Raw genomic sequence first — 18,021 nt, forward strand, 5'->3', positions numbered from 1 at the left:
TCGCAAACTGTCATTCATGTGTGGTCAATATAATGGTCGAAAACATTGACCTAGAGAAAGGATCAAAGATTGAATTGTCTTTCTAACATTCATATCATTCCAACACGTACTACTTTGATTAGTTGTTATATTGAATAGACATAAACTATCAGAATTCATTATTAACTAATTATGGTATTAAGACATATTAAAAAAAATATAGATAAAATGCTAATAAGGCACAGTGGTGTGAAAAAAAGATTTTTTGTTGTTAGTTGTTGTTATATTGAATAGACATAAACTTTCAGAATTCATTATTAACTAATTATTTCTTAAGTAACATATGGTATTAAGAAATATTAAAAAAAATATAGTTAAATTAGTTCTTAGTTCTGCAAATGTAATATTACGATATAAGCATAACTTTTCTCAAGACAAATCTTTTTCTTTCACGGAAATATGATGATACAAGCGACGTGTAGTGAGTTTTTTTACGAATACACTACTACAAGTTTTTGAGAATATAGTTTATAACCAATTTATCGCAAGTGTATGTTTTAAAGATAAAATTTACTTATGATAAAAGGTAGATTTGAGTACCATTCTATGACACATGAAGTATAATAATAATAAATAAGTATAGTATATGAAATAAATATTCTTAAAGAACAGCTAGAATTCAATTAGCTAGTTATGCAATATTGAACCTTGTCTGATTGAAGAAAGTTGTTGTTAAAAAGTATCATACTCTATTAGATATAAATATTTAGTTTATTTATAATAAAGAAAAACATAACTACAAAACATAGATAACATAATATATAAGTGACCTTATGTGTAAAAATTGGAAGATAAACAGGAAGGATAATCTAAAATCAGTAAATAAATAAGAAGGACAATCCATAATTTGCAAATAAACAGGAAGGATAATTAATTGTCTTTTATATTAATCTTGTTATTCAAAATCAGAAAATTAGAGCATCCACATATATAAAAAATAATAATTGATAACAGTATATATCATATTTGTTGTCAAGCATGAGCTTTTTGCATTAGGCATTCATTTATGCAAATAAACGATTTTATTCACGTGTATGTACGTTCTAAATTCAATGATTTTAAAACAAGGCTATGTTCAAAGAAAATATTTGCATAATAATAAAAATAAATAGACAATTGATTCTCCAATATAAAAAAAATGAAACAGACAATTTAAAGACTATTATTAATAAAAAAAATCGCAACTTTTTGATGCGATGATTTGTACACGTTAGACGCGACTATCATTATTCATCAAGACATATACCATGTACATTTTAAGGTATCAAAAAGATTTAATACCATTCTCACATACGCCTATCATACAATTTTTAACGCTTACTTCAGTGATATCCAAAACGTTTGTTTGAATAGTAAAAAAATGATCTACTGTGGGAAAAATCACATTAGGTCGCGGTGAGAACACAAGTTGAGCTAATTATAGTTAAGTCACAGCACTTGTGTTAAATTAACGCGTTGCAAAACGGTTCGTTTACTTAATTATTTCGTCAAAATATACAAATTGCAGTAACAAGACAATCGCTCTTGTTAATGACGGTGCGATATAAATCTTGAAATGGTGTGAGAAAATGACAAACTATGGTATACCTGATCTGGCAGCCAATACGGCGCTGAAGATGAACAGCCATATCGTTAAGCCTCTCTGTAAATAAAAAATATGTATAAGTAAAATATTAAAGACATATGTATTTACATAGAAAAAAGTTTTATAAATATCACTAAAATAATAAAGATAGCCATGAATATATTTTTATAGTACATTAACCTATTCCTAAGCATTTCTAAACTCCTCGAAATTAATGTTGTAGTTTATAAAAACAGTTTGTTTTTACTTATAAAATCAGAGAGTGTGATATTATATTTATAAAAAAATGTATATGTATATAATTTATTTTATAGTTATAACATCAAACTCTGAAGAAAAATTGTTCTTATTATAAATGGTATATTAGCAAGATAATAATAATAAAATAGATACTAAACCATCATATTCATTCTCTTGGCCTATTATCTTTTGAACACATAAATAGTGTGTGAAAAAGTCCCTACAAAATAATGTGTGATAAATATAATATAATGTATTGCTGAAGAACAACTCTCAGCAAAAATTAATCAAAGTAACAGAAGCATTTACTTAGGTACAAATATTTTGCTCTATATAACTCATAAATAGAGCTTTTTTTACAATAAATATAAACCATATTTTACTTCACAAATAATATAAAGTAAATTCACTCGCGATCGATTATCACAGATTTTAATAATATCAAGAATGAATATCATGTTAAATAAATAAAATGAACATACCATGGCTAGATAAAATAAGAATTTAAATATACGCTAGATTTTCCCCAATACGTAAGTGTATATGAGCGTTCTGAATTCTCTTCCACCAGGAATATATATTCTTAAGAAAATCATCTACAATCACCACTTCGCTTTCGGTTTGGAACAAACAAAATATATTGCGTATCAAAGCGAACGTTTATTAAACGGTATTTGTTAACACTTTCATTAAAACCGTGGACCTTGTTTGAACAGAGGCGCATAGCTACGGCAAATAAGTACTAAACGCAACATCCCCAGACTACGCGTTTCATAAAATAACGACGTTGTCAATTTTACTAATTTAGAATCTACCGTTTTATAGTTATACAGTCTATTATTTAATAAGTGTTGATTGTATTTACCCCGTTGTAACACAATTTTCAGTGTTTCTTCTCAAGATTTATAATTTCTCGTAAAATTTTAAGAATTTTTATAAAATATTTTTTGTTAAAAATTACATATTTTAAAGTGGTTTCTAATCGCTATGATTATGAAAACAAACGCCGATTAAGATCTGATAAATTTACAGCTACATTCAAAGCAGGTAGTGAGAAAAGGAGCAGAATTTTTTAATTTATTTTTCGAAAACATTGTTTGCCAATATAAGTTTTTTTACTGACTATAGGAAATTACGATAAGCAAACATTTCGTTCAGACTTCCTTGAAAATTTACCGGTAAACAAATTATTATAATATTAAGTCTTTGGCAATGTTTCGTTCGCCGGTTAAATGAAACTTGTTTCAATGGTTTAATGTAAATTCTATATATATAGCACGATAAGATATATAATTAACTAAAATATATGTTATTAATTTACAGATAGATTTCAATCTAGTATTTCATGTGTTGATTGTGTTTACCCCATCATGTAAGCGGAATCCCTGTATTACGCATTCCATAGAATGACAACGTTAGAAATTTCATATATTTCGCATTTATACAGACGAAAAAGATTTTTATTAGACAATGGCAAAGAGATTCCCCCCAATTCACAAATATGTTTTATTAAACACTAATAATTTCAATCCATGGATTTTATGTGATTGCATAAATTTGGTCCTATACGATTGAAACTTTCCTGATTTTCCATATATAAAACAGCTAATAAAATCGTGGCTTTATACCTTTAACCATAAACATAAAGACACACCATAAAACACATATGTGTATTACATACCTACGTAACACATTACAAGTTAACGACCTCAAACGCATAGCTAAATGAATGAAACAACAAATGGTTATGAATACATTACTATCTTCGATACGATATGCGGATGCATTCAATGCGCATCCTCATCAATATCACAAGTTTCGCTCTTAATTTTTCACACATATCAGACACAATGGCACTTCGTTAATGTATATTGTTTAAGCACGGTCTTTACCGTATTATTAACGTTACGTAATTAGTCCACGAAAAAAAACACAACAATGGTAACAAAGTGGCGTAATGATGAATTTCTTTTTCGTATTTTCAACGTGCGTGACTCTTCATTGAAGCGTTTCCTCAAGAAATTATTATAACAGTAATCCGACACAATTCAACAGGAGACAGCGATTTAAGTGCGCTTTGACACTGTTTAACACTAATCAAATTTATTGATTTTCACTATTTGTTACGCAAAAGTCATACTTGCGAAATAATTAAGCGGTAAATGTAAATATTCACAAAGCCAAGGTTTGCGAGTGAAAAAATCTAGTCTTGTCTAAACCTAGTAATCATAAACGGAGAAAAATTTTTCTGCTTTTAGTTATGAGATATGCGATCGGTGTTACGTCGTGCGTTACATTTGCGAATAATATATATAACATTTTTCATACTAATTTAGAAATTTAATGTTTTCTAAATTTCCTGTTCTAAATTCAGCATTGACTCAAATAACACAGCAGAAAAATAATTAAATGTTTCTCTATATTTATATGTGTATAATATTTCTTCGTATTCTTTTAATGTCTAAACAATACTTTTGATACATTTTTTCCAAATATCAATCAAAAACATTTTCGCTTTAATTGAAATAGTTTTGTTATGTGATTTTCACAATTTTCATTTGGTCTTTCAAATGAAAACTGTAAAATGTGTGATGTTGTTATGCAAAAAATCGGAATAATGTTCAGCAGTTTTAAAAATTGTCTAAGTTTAAATATAATGTTATGATTATGATACTAAATATATTTAAGATGATTTATCACAATGTTAAGATATGATTAACGAAGATTATTTATTATTATTTATTTATTTATTAAAATTATAACCATCGTGACCTGACAGGCAAACCTAATGCGTCACGATAGTCAAAAGTACTAATACATCATAATACATACAAATATAAACAAGACAAAACAACAGACACAAATCACCTCAACAGGTGTGCATTGTCCCATACGAATTGAACCAAAACTCCATAAGTGCAAGAGAAAATGTCAATATTACTATGGACAGAATTGAGCAGATAAATGGCCTTGGCCAGAGAAGAGTTGGCAAGTGCTCCAGTTCTACACTTAACAGGCAAGAATAGTGGACGCGACCGAGAACTATATCCACCTTCAGGAGCCCACATTTGAAGCTGCTCGAGCACTGAAGGATTGTCTACGATGCCCTTGAGCAATTTCCAGAAGTGTTTAATTACATAAACACTTCTGCGAGTCGACAAAGAAACGTATCCCAGGGCTCCCAAAATAAAAGCACTGGGAAACAAGAACGGATAATATCCGTATTCCTTCAAGTATAAATATCGAAGAAATTTACGTTGTACTTTTTCCAGCTTCAATTCATTACATTGATTCATTACGCCTGGTATCCAAATGATGGAGCTAGTTTCTAGTATGCTGCGGACTAGAGTATCATAAAGAGTGCGCAATACTAAAGTATTCCTGAAGTAACGCGCATTTCTCAAGATAAAACCAAAAAGATGTTTAAAATATAGAGGTCATAAATGTCTGAGTACAAAAAACAATAATAAAAAAACTAAACAGGTCCGATTGTAAGAATTAAAAATATCTCAAGTTGTCGAATATAACAAAAATATGTACAATAAGTTGAACAAGGCGAGTATCATGTCGATATATAAATACATATAATATGGGTTTTGAGAATAAAAAATGTAATATGTGGAATTACGAATTAGTTAAAAACTCGTTTGGATAACTATTGAATGTCTGTAGAGAGACGATTCGATAATCTTTGTATTAAAAAATGGAAAATAATAATAGTAAAATAAGTTCTAAGCTTCTCATTGGAATTAAAAGTAAAATAATTAAATTAAGAAACAGTGCATCATAGCACTTTATAAATTTATCCAAATCATTTATTACGCTGACTACAATAAATAAATATAAAAAATAGCAAAATAAACAATGAACATACTGTTTGTAAGCAGCTAAAATATTTTTAATTCCGTTGAACAAATTATATTTTTCTACTAGAAAGTACATTTTCCTTACAGATCAACTAAATTTTGCCTTAAATAATTAATTTACTGATATTATAGTGATGATAAGTATTGGGCTGTAACTAAAAAGTTTAATGCACGGCGGCTGCTGTCACGTACAGCTAGCGATCAAAAAATGTGCCAAATAATCGCAATTTTTAAATTGTCATATTGTTAAAATTACGCTACTGATAATTATAAAAGTTTGTGTGGGCACTCACCAATACAATATCAGTGAAAACTTTTCGGTCGTAAATATTCAATATACGCAAAATCTTTGTCGGCTTTTGCAAAATGCCATAAGGCATAAAAATGATACTTCAGAATACGAAAACCACTTCTGTGACTATCCTAAAATTTGTCACCATCGATTCTAAATAAGAATTCCTTATGGTGTGACATTTATATAAACCGATCTAGGAAAATACATAAGGATATTCGAAACGATTTTTTTCAACAAAATCAAGTACCACTAATTATTTAATTTTATATGAAAAAAAATATAATAACGATATCTATTAGAAGAATATACTATCAAAAATATAATTAATCCCTTTTGGTGCCCTAAAATATTCAAAGATGTCAGTAAGAGTCTGTTGAAGTCCCCGATAAGCATTTGGTATTATAACTTGACCAAGTGACCACGATGCAGCGCTTGACGTGCGTGTTAACCATAGGACGCCTACGCGCACATTGAAATTGAACCGAGCTACTCGTTTTATCTCAGTTTTCGAAAAACCATATCATGATCTCTCTCACTCTCGTCACTTAACACGCGAGAGAGCGAAGGGGGAAGTATCTCACCGCTCGCGCTCGAAAGAGCAGCTCCGACTTTGGTCCGTTTGCCGACAATGTTCGGAAGCGCTCGAAGCTGGCCAAGTCGACTGAATTGCCCCCACTTTACCTCCCGTTCTCGGTAAACTCAGACAACTTCCGAGATATTTTAGAGCGGGTCGAACCGAACTCGACCGAAGTAACCCACTATATTCTCTATCCTTGGCCAACCTTGGCCAACTTCCAGAGAGTGTAGTGCAGGCATAAGATTAAACTTTTAGAATTGCAAATAATTTTAGAACTAAAAAATTAATGAATTCATAATGTTTTCTATAATGCCTCATATGCTTTTCAGTTCATTGGCTTAAAGCCATTAAATTGGGAATCGAGTTCAATTATAATATGTTAATCTTTTATTTTTTCAATGAAAAAGGAGGAGAAAAAATTTGTATGTATACATAAATACAATATATATGGAATATTACGAAATTTAAGAACTCCCGCAGTTAATATCTCTACCTATTTTTTATCTAGTCTGATCCGCCATCTTGTTTCAAAATAACGAGTAATAAAAAAAACGTAAATTAAAATAATATAAAAAATATTTTTTTTTCATTTACTTTCGACTTATTTCTTGTGTTTCTGAATATAATGTATAAAACACGACACGAAAATAGTAATAATTTCCCAAACAAAAAATCATAATAAATTTGTGATTGATTAATTTATTTTTATTACTTGAAAGCTTTTTTTATACGACGCACATTTTTTTAACTATGATTTATTATCTGCGTGATAATACATGACTTTAAAGCATACGAAAGTCATAATTATATACATCATTAGCGTCACTACAAAAGAAAGTAACTGAGTTATACAAAAATATATAGTACGTACTGTACATATAATACATACACTTATATAAACAATTCTCATAGATCATACGTTCGATCAAAAACATAGTTATGTTTTCTTTCTAAGCTATTGTTGCATTGTGCGTAAAACATGAGAAATGAAAAAGAAGAGTGAATATCGTACATAAAACTATTAATAAGAAACACCATCGATGAGTATGATTAAAAATCGTGTTTTTATGGGTAGATTCGCACGGTATATGCCGATTTTTATATTGATTGAAAAATTATCGCTTGGTTGACTTGAACAGTTTATGTTTATTATTTATTATTTATTATTTACTCGTCAAAAATGCATTTGGGATTTAAAGGACATTTCTCAACAATGAAACGACCCTCCCGCGATTGTTCGCCTACGATTTCAATTGTATTTATGTTAAGTGAGTAACTCTTCTAATGCAACTAGACAGATTAAAAATCTTTCAAAGGCTCTCCTCGATTTATCGTTCCGTGGGAATCGAACAATCGTCGTGGGGTTTCCGCAAAATCGAAAGAGAAGACAATCGACGTCCTTCACGGTCAAAAGTATCTAAAACCCGATTGTTCTTCGGTTACACTTGAAAAAACAAGCGTGAAGATATTCACTTCATAGTTCGAACCTTACCGTTACTATTAAATATAGCTAATGATGTGTTTGACCTTATATAAATAATTAAGTTAATAAACCGGTATCGCATAATATTATCATAAAATATTTTAAAACCTATTATCATTGTAATTGTGTGACTAAAAAAGACGCGTCATCTTATTCATTTCTAATTAGATTATAATTGAATGCCAATATATGTATATGTTTTTACCATTCAACATTTCATTTTCTCGAGGGCTGATTATTTATATTAATAAAAAGATTATTATTAGAATATTATTTTGTACGAAAAATAATATTCTCTGTCGTAGCACGACGACGGAATGCGGTAAGCAAAAGCGTGAAACGGAAATAATTTACATATATGTCGTTACACATAAACATCAAAATTGATGAAATTCACCTTGAAAATGTCTATGTTTATATCAGTTAAGAAACTTCAGAAACTCACTACATCCAATTTCAATAAAATAATGAATACCGTTACTAAATATAAAAGAGCCTAGCTACATAAAATATCAGCTTGATATCAGTTTACCTCATGTTTTCAAAATAAGTTAGAAACTTCGACAGTGACATTGATCCGCAATTTTTTGCCGGTGTGACGTCGTAAATTGCACAAAAATTCACAATGCCATAATTTCCAGAAATTGATTGCGACTATGAAACGACAGGTATGATGGATATAAAAAATGGCGATGCTTTCTCCTCGGAGGGGCAAAAAAATGTTAAAAGGCCACCGTCGAAAGCATCGATCACACAGAACGGCGCGTGATTCTCAAAGCAAGTGAACACTTTTTTCTCATCTACCCGTTTCTCTCCGCCTCTCTGTCTGTCGTATCGTTACGCCTTTCCGACTCGGCGAAAACGGAAGTGCTCATCACCGGAAACGGTCATAAATTTCCGCTATTCGTTTCTGATGCGCCAAGAAAAAGGCGATATGAGCGAGTCATGAATGTGGATATGACTTTACAAATCAGTATTGGTTAAAAAAATATAATTAATCAAGTTTGCCATTAGAATGCATGACTCAAACTAAATCTATTGACGTCAATAACAGATTGTTACATGTTGATATAATAAATCAAAACCGGTATTGAAATATATTATTAAAATTCTATGCATTACATTAAGATAATGATACGTACAAATTTATTTGTGGTAGGTCAAATTAAAGACGATTACATGGCTTATACGACTGAGTTATGAGTCCAGTTGATATTTTCTGACAAGGTATTATGATAGATGATATGGGTAGTGTAATAGAATGTTGTCAGATTTACTAGATGACTATTGTACTTTTATTTTTTACGAGTATTTAGAATAAGTTTTTTATATTATAACATATAAGTGACAGTAGACTATGTATGTATAAGTAAAATTAAGAAACATTGATATCAATATTTTGATTATTTATATTATTTTTAATGTTAATTAATGTCACTGAATTACAAATTGGTTCTTTATTCACGAGCTATTAAATACTGTTTTTGAGGCTCAAAAGAAATCTGTCGCTGTGTGTGTCAGTTATCAAAAGGAAATATTTGCTAATGTGAACAATTCTTTTATCATAATATATATAATAATTTCACAAGAAAAACATCTTAGAAAAGCTAGGAAAAGTATTAGAATATTTATCTTAAGAAATTTTTTTTTACTGAAATTAAAAATTCAGAACATTTTCACTACGTATAATAAAAAAATAGAAGAGGAATAATTATTAAAAAGCATGACAGTCGGAACACTTAATTACATACCACACTTCACACGGAATGCGAAATTAAACGAGCAACCAATCAATGTCGGTTAAATTAGCCACATTTCGCCATACAGCCATGCATGAGATTCATTTTCATTAAAAAAACTAACTCTAAAATCAAAAGTGAAAAGCAGTGTCAGTATAAACTGTGCGTTTATTTTATTCATATATACGCAATGGATAGTTTAATACATACAAGTCCATCATAAACGTTCACAATTTGCAAAATTACGCAATAAAAATATCAGCCAAGCTCGGAACGGACGAATTGCTACATTCCTAGTTTTACTCATATTTTTTTCCCATTTCTCTTCAACCAAAACCGGTTCTTTCGTTTTTTTCATGCTATAATCGAATTTATGCAACGGCCTCTATGTGACCTCAACTTTTTTCTATCTTTAGTGTTTATTGATGACACGTAATATTTGTCTTTGGGTAACTGCTACCCGTTGTCGTAACACTTTCACTGATGACGCTTCTACCGCTAAACCGTTGGGCAACGGAATCGTCTGAGTTTGATATTTATAAACACATTTACTTTAAAATGATTATCGTCACGTGACGAGGCGAGAAACGAAATTTAAGACTAACATTACGTTGCGTTTAAAAACCGTGAAATTATTATAGCAAACACGTTCATAACGCAATTAAACGATTGCGCATTTATCATACAGCAATTATATTCGGATTATCACATTATCATTTTGTGCTCAGTAAAAACCGCTATTAAATTTTTGGCAAACGGAAAGGTATAAGTGGTTAATTATACTTCGTATTTAATGCATTGCTACTCAGATACAAGCTTTTTAATTCAATATATATAATTTGCAGCATTTTTTTAAAAGAAGAACACCAATCATATAGCTTTTTTACGTTTTAACTACAACTTATTGTATTATTTTGCAGTATAGCCAATAATAATTAAATTTAACCTTCTGTTGATTTAAAATCAATACCATAAAAACTAGCGTCATATTTTAAAAATAAGTTACAGATGCGAATAAGATAACCTTTCAATAAAATACAAAAAGATTAGGCTTAGACATTCCAAACACATTATTTATATAAAATGTTTCAATCAAGGGTTAAATGCTCTATGTATTTTGTCATGGGTATGTAAAGTGTATAACCAATATCAGACATTTTACATTTATCTACTTTTGAATCAAACCCAAAAAAATGTGTATATGTATATACAATTTTCATTATCGTTACTATTTTATTGATATTCTACAAGCTCATTATTATATATTTTTTATACCTTATTTCTACGACTTAACTCGATTTAAAATTATGCAACACGATATTCATCAGTGATATTAAAAAAATCTAGGAAAACCTAATTTGTGATGATCGATCGGAATTATGTTTATATATAATAATCACAAATTCCGATCTCTCAGGTACAATAGAAATTTAAAAACACAGATTCGAACCCAATTATTTTGGTATTAGTCAATGACTATACCATTGATCTATCGACTTAATATTAAAATTATAGTTTCATATTAATGTTTGAGAATAAAACCAACGTTACTAGACCAAAAGTGGTAATAAACTTCTGATTGGTTGTTTTTATTTATTTCGAGTTTAACATATATATTTTTTCTCAAACGTGTTTTCTAGCTTAGAACTTTTTTATAAAAAATAATTATTAGTTTCATATATGCGCATTTATTATAAACATACAGTATAAAAAAAAAAATCTTATGTTGTCACAAATATACTACTGTATTGCATAATCATATATATGCTTATTTTAAATCACAAAAAATATTAGATGCAGATTGAGGGATAAAATTAATATATTGTAAAATTTTTAACGATTGCGATAACAAGTAAACTAATAAAATGCATTGGGGAAACCTGTCAAGTCGTGATGGTCAGATATGTAATAAAAAAATAATAAAATAGGCACTTGATATATAACTAATCGTTAAGATTTTTCCTAAATATGGCGCACTATAAATACTGTGCCTTAAGAATTCAATCATGAATAATAATTCATAGTGATTAATACAAACCGCATTTTAATAAACAATATTTACCATAACCTTGAAAGTATGTATCTATTTTTAACCAATATTGAGTACACTATGTCATGATTGATAAAATACAAGGATTGAAGATCATGTGACATTTTAATTGCAGCAATGACATTGACTTTGAATATTAATTATTTACAAAAATAATATGAATGCATATAATTTATTATAAAAACTCTATTGAATAATAATTATAGTATAATTATGTTTACCCACTTAATTTTATAAATTTATTCCATACTTCATAAAGATACCAGGAAAATATCAACGCTCGGTTGTTTACCGAGCGTCTAGACATCGACGCACAAATTCACGAAACCTGTTCTATCAAAAAAATAATGATAAAATCTTTAAATTGCGCTAAGCGTTACTCTTTCGTCAAAATGAATCTCTTCATCTAAGAAGAATATATAAGTCGTATTACTTCAGTAATTCGCTCCAGATCGCTATTTAAGCATTGAGATAATTACGTCATTTCCTAGAAGAACACATTCTCATGGTGTTTTCACATAGCCATTGTTTCGGGTCTATCCGAAGCTCGGCGATTAATTATGTAAAAAAGAGCAACGCTTCGGAAGTCATAGTACATAATCAAGACGATTTTTGCATGCAGATAGTATTTTTTTCGTCATCGTACATAATAGCTTTAATGAGAAAGAATCTCATAGCTATACACATTTTAATTATTTTTTTTTTGATAATAAATTAATTGAACATTTTAATGAGAATTCTCATAGATGTTTGGAGGTATATTATAAACAATTACGTATATTTAAACTTGAATAAATTTTTCTATTCAGTGAAAGGTAATGGGATTATTATTTTATGGGCCATTAGTGTTGATGTTGGTGTTTTCCACATATGGTTAATATCAAGTGCATTGTACCCAACATCCGAGATTAGTTTCCGCCTAATGTCTAAACTGCATCCAAAGACCACTTTCTCTGTCTTTCAGACGCACAAGTTTAACAAACTGTAAGCCTGTTTAAAAGGGAACGAGTTTGTTAGTGTTCGATGCGAATAAAAACGGATCACGATTTGGACGAAATTGGTCAGAGAAACTATTCATTTTGTAAAGTGGCAAAAGTTGCGATATTAAGACGCAATCGCTAGATGCGCATAAGATAAGGATTTGCTCAAAAATATTTTCAGTTTATATAAAAAAAAAACAATTAAAGCATACAAAACACAAACAAACGTGAGAACAGACTTTTTGCTCGCAAAAACCATCTAAATTTAACTTTCACGCGGAATTCCTAATGGAAATTAGATCTAAACGACTAATTGTCACAAAGATGTAAAGAGAAAATTTTTATATATGATATTGTATTTTTTTAAATAAAATAATTTCCGGTGAAAATTTTTTTATTGTCAACTCTCAAAAGTAAACAGATAAGTTTAAAAAAAATGGAAGATTTTAGTGTCATATAAACCATTAATCGCAACTTTTATTTTTTGTTTTTATTAAAAAAACATCGTAGCTCCATTAATGTTAGACTTTTTTCACACAATACGAAATCTTGCCAATTATTATGGCCTGTGCCTGAGGGAGTTTTTTTTAAATTGGTCTATATATTATTGACTCAAAAATGATGTGGTGCAAATACATTTTCTCTTTTATGAGCAAATTTTGACATTACATACGAGTCATTGACTAAACCAAAGTTAATATAAGATTATACCGCATATTCAATACAGTAAAAATTGCAATGTAGTAGTAAAAATCATTCCATATCAATACTTCAAAAGCACGAAAATAAATATTTAAACATATATAACATACTATTTTAATCATATAAAACTGACGAGACCGATTAAATTAATCGCAAGGACCTGGTATAATTTTAATTGATATATTTGTCCCCTCGGATTTGTAAGAACGGGTTTTTCTCGTCGACAGCCGACATCTGTTAAGCGGTATACATTAACAGTTTCAAAGCACTTGCAAATAAAACCGTCAACAAAAATGTGCATGCTCAAATATCTTCGCCAAATGGGCACCAAGCCCTGGATTTTCGAATCAAAGACAGTAAGAATCTGTTTCTGCCACAAATTATCAATATTGGCCAGACGATCAAGAATCAACGTTGAAAGGCCGTTGAAATCGTTCTGTTATATGTATAGTATGTAATTTCTTAAAAATACCTTACGATATTTTAATGAAGTGTATGCATAACATATCATATTTAGCATATGAAACTTGGTTTATTCATTTTCGATAAAAATATCAGTTATCGTGTTCTTGCCTTAGGTTAAATTATTTCAACTATTAAATTGTTAAACGATTAATAAAATCGATCATTTTGCGCATCCGTTTCCAAGAGAAATTCAGGTTGTCTGTGTGCAATAAACTAATTTTCTCACGCACTTGCCTTAGCAAAATTATAGCAAAACTCTATTCGCCATTCTCGAGTTGAGCAATTCGAAGAGCATGGTGTAAAGGTTATTGCATTGCTTAGATGCTTTGTTCTGCATGAGCCGACCTTTCGGTGTCAACATTGCTGCTATTGTTGAAATTTTAAAGACTACGGTCGTCATGTAAACACAATTTTTATACACAAGCAGTTTTTCATTATTGAAGAGGTGAGAGCAAATCGATCACGATCATCATGATGATCAGTTTTATTATCCGAAATTAGAAATGCACGATTGCGAAGAAAAAATATATAATGAAGCATTCCGGTTATTTAGAATCGTGACTTATCGTCCAATAACGAAGATTAGCCCATTAAACCGCTAAATACAGTTAGAATTGATTTTATCGTTAATAAAAATATAAATTAAATAAAGTTATACTAAATTATCGACTGATGAGCATTACATTCGATGTGTTATTATAAACGTAACTAACCTTCTTGAGGAAGTCTTCAAACCCAATGAATTTGAAACACAGGAGAACGACACAGGAAGCGAAATAGAAAATCAATAAAATGAAAAAATGAAATATGTAACAATAACAAAAGAAGCTATAGAAATATTAACTAATATTAATTCAAATGAAACACCCGGATTAATAATAGAGAAGAAAAAAGCAATTCTTGCCAATTTTATTTTTTTAGATGTTGCTCAAGCTTTTGATAAAGGTTTAATTTAAAAACTAAACAGCAAACTATCGAAACAATATGTAGAATTATTTGAATCATACATTTCCAACATATTATTTGGGATTAAACAAAATAACGAATATTCTGAATTAAAAGAAATAAGAGCTGGAGTCTCACAAGGAAGTGTCCTAGGACCGATACTATATTTGTTGAATACGTATGATTGCCACAAGTAGAGAATGTCATAATTGCAACTTTCGCGGATGATACAGCAATCCTGGTAGTGAAAAAATAAATAGCGAATACTACCGAAAAATTTCAACAAGCTGCCGATAGGATCACCAATTGGAGCAAAAATGGAATATAAAGTTGAATAAATTAAAATCGTTACATATCAACTTCACTAATAAAAATATCACTAAAAAATAAAAAATGTTCATAAACGGCAACACTATTCCATTTAGAAATACAGCTATATACCTTAGCATGACTTTGGACATCAAACTGCAGTGGAAAAACATACACAAAATATGAACTTGAAATAAGGTATAGAATGCTATATAGGCTTATGATAAGAAACTCTAAACCATCAATATATAACAAGATCAAGATATACAATCAAATCTTGAAACCAGTGTGGGTCTACGACATACATCTCTGGGGATGTGCCGAACCGTTCCACAATAAAATGCTTAAAAAAATCAAAATAAAGTGTTATGAAACATTGTGAAAGCTTCGTGGAATATTCGCGATAAGGACATACATCGTGACCTAGGTGTCGAAGACGTCGCCAGTGCTATAAATCGTTTTGCTGTTAAACATGAAACGAGGTTCCAACTGCACGTCAACATCGAGGCAACAAGCTCCTTAATGTGGACAACTTGAAAATACGGTTAAACATGAATTAGCCTTAGGAACTCATTTACTATTAGTGATTATGTAGTATAGAACAACAATTTTGGACGCCAATAGGTAAACATTGTGTTTAAAACATAAATTCTTAAATATAGAAATTAATTGTTGGTCATAAAAAAATCAATTGTTGCTCATAAAAAACAGTTTAAATGTTTTTAAAAAAATAAATAAATGTAGATTTAATATTTTTACACAGCAAACACTTATGATATAGAATTCTAAGTATTTTATACGTTACAGTTAACGTGTTAATGTATTCATTGACTAGCATGTACCTATACTTCGTACTGGCAGCACTTCATACATAATTAATACATTTACAGGTTTTGCATGATTCGTAAAAAAAATCGTTTGACATTAAATTTAGTTTCTATTATATTTACGTTAAATTTAGTGTTAGTAGAATTTTACAATGTATTGAAATTGGTCTTAATGCATCGGAAAACGGCCATTGAATTTTATTAAGAATTGTAATTATTTATCCGACCCCGAATATAATTGTTGCCTAATAAAATTGATTTGAATATTAGCTATAATAAAAAAATCATGAAAAAATGTGCTTTCTCCGTTTGAAAATTGCGAAAAGTACCGAGTGTCCCAAAAATATGGCGGAACACTTTCACCGTTTCGGTTAGCGTATCACACATAATATGCTAATCGATTTGTGTAAAAAAAAATAAAACGCAAATAAACAAACGAGCATATCTGTTCGCTCGGCCCTGTTGCGTAATATTATTATGTTCTAACACCTGGGGAGTAGGGAGAACCCATTTAACTGTGAAAATATGAACATAATGGCGGATTGCATAAACATAAACGCGAGTGCGTACAGATATTATAGAGAAAAACTTATTGTACGACACGCATTCCGCACGTCGCAGACAATGAGAAGGCCGCCGACAAAAAGTCAGCAGCTTTCAGTCGAAAGTTAACGCGTCGCCATTGTGAGACGAATAATTGCATTTGCATAAAACAAATGGATAATCAACCTTCTTCCGCCATTTTGCGGTGCGTCAAATTAGATAACTCGGTTTAACGAGCGTTATTAATTGACGCGACTCTTTGTTGCGAGTAAAAAAACAGCTATTGGAAAATTTTAAATGTTTTTTATAATTTTAATAGTATAGAGTTTCATAATTGTAATTAGTATATAAATTACTTAAACCAGCCATCTGTACTGAGCAATGCGGTTTGTTAACCTTCAACGGGATAATAAACGCCCTCACAGTGACAAAGTGACGCAATAAATTCATATAATACTTCCTCAACCTACATTGTAAAGCAAACTAACTATTGTAAAATTAAAATAAGCATTTAATTACTTAGGGATTAATATTAGAAAAAATAAAATCTAAAATTAGATGTAAGTGATGACAATTTTGCTGCAAAGATAATTTTAACATTAGGCGGCTTCCATAAATGATGTCACAATATTTTCTTGAAATTTTAACCTCCCCATTTTGCCCTCCCCCCCCCCATAGGTGTCACACCATGCCATGTCACATCACAGAACCAAAATTATTTTGATTTAAAAAGGCAACAATATCATAGGTAGTATAAGATATCTTTTTGTGTGGAAGCGATGTAAATTAATAATGAAAGATGTACTCGATATTTATAAACATATAATGTAAATAAATCACACTATATTTGTTCTATTTAAAAAAAATACATTTGGCTTTTTATTGAACAAATTCAAATGCGTGATGTCACATTTAAAAAATCCTACCACCGCCCTGTCACAGACTGTAACAACATTGCTGACCCCTGTGACATAATTTATGGAAACCGCGTTACGTGTTATAATTGATAGGTTATTATAGTTATCTAAATTTATGAACAAATTTTACAAATAATCATGTAACACAACAGGTGTTAAATTTACAACTAAAATGCAATAGCATGTGTTTTATAATATTGTCTTGTAATGGAAATTCTCTAAAAACGGGGAAACTTACTTATATTTATAAAATATGAAGAGTAATTTTAGAATTGTCATATTTTAGATGTCAAGGGCTTCAAAATGCTTGAAAGCGATTTGCAGTCTTTTAGAAAAACACTACCTTTAAGGTTTATTAAAACAACGTTGAATTTAAAGTATCTTTTGCAATGACAATTCATATATGATCCGATATTTTTCTAAGATTTTTTTTAGTAAAATATCGGATCTTCTTTGAAC

General features: G+C 29.9%; 1 protein-coding gene across 2 annotated transcripts in view; it reads right to left on the reverse strand.

Annotated features, from left to right (window-relative positions):
* Cht6 (Chitinase 6) overlaps positions 1 to 18,021 on the reverse strand; it is a 70,092-nt gene that overhangs the window by 38,450 nt on the left and 13,621 nt on the right. For both annotated transcript variants that reach the window (XM_088181247.1, XM_088181246.1), the window contains exon 2: positions 1,627 to 1,681. In XM_088181247.1, the coding sequence (XP_088037373.1) occupies positions 1,627 to 1,681 (55 nt within the window). The remainder of the gene's footprint in view (positions 1 to 1,626; positions 1,682 to 18,021) is intronic.

This window comes from Plectrocnemia conspersa, unplaced genomic scaffold (assembly GCF_051122295.1).
Source record: "Plectrocnemia conspersa isolate PC_06_02 unplaced genomic scaffold, ASM5112229v1 ptg000002l, whole genome shotgun sequence".
Taxonomy (NCBI): Eukaryota; Metazoa; Arthropoda; class Insecta; order Trichoptera; family Polycentropodidae; genus Plectrocnemia; species Plectrocnemia conspersa.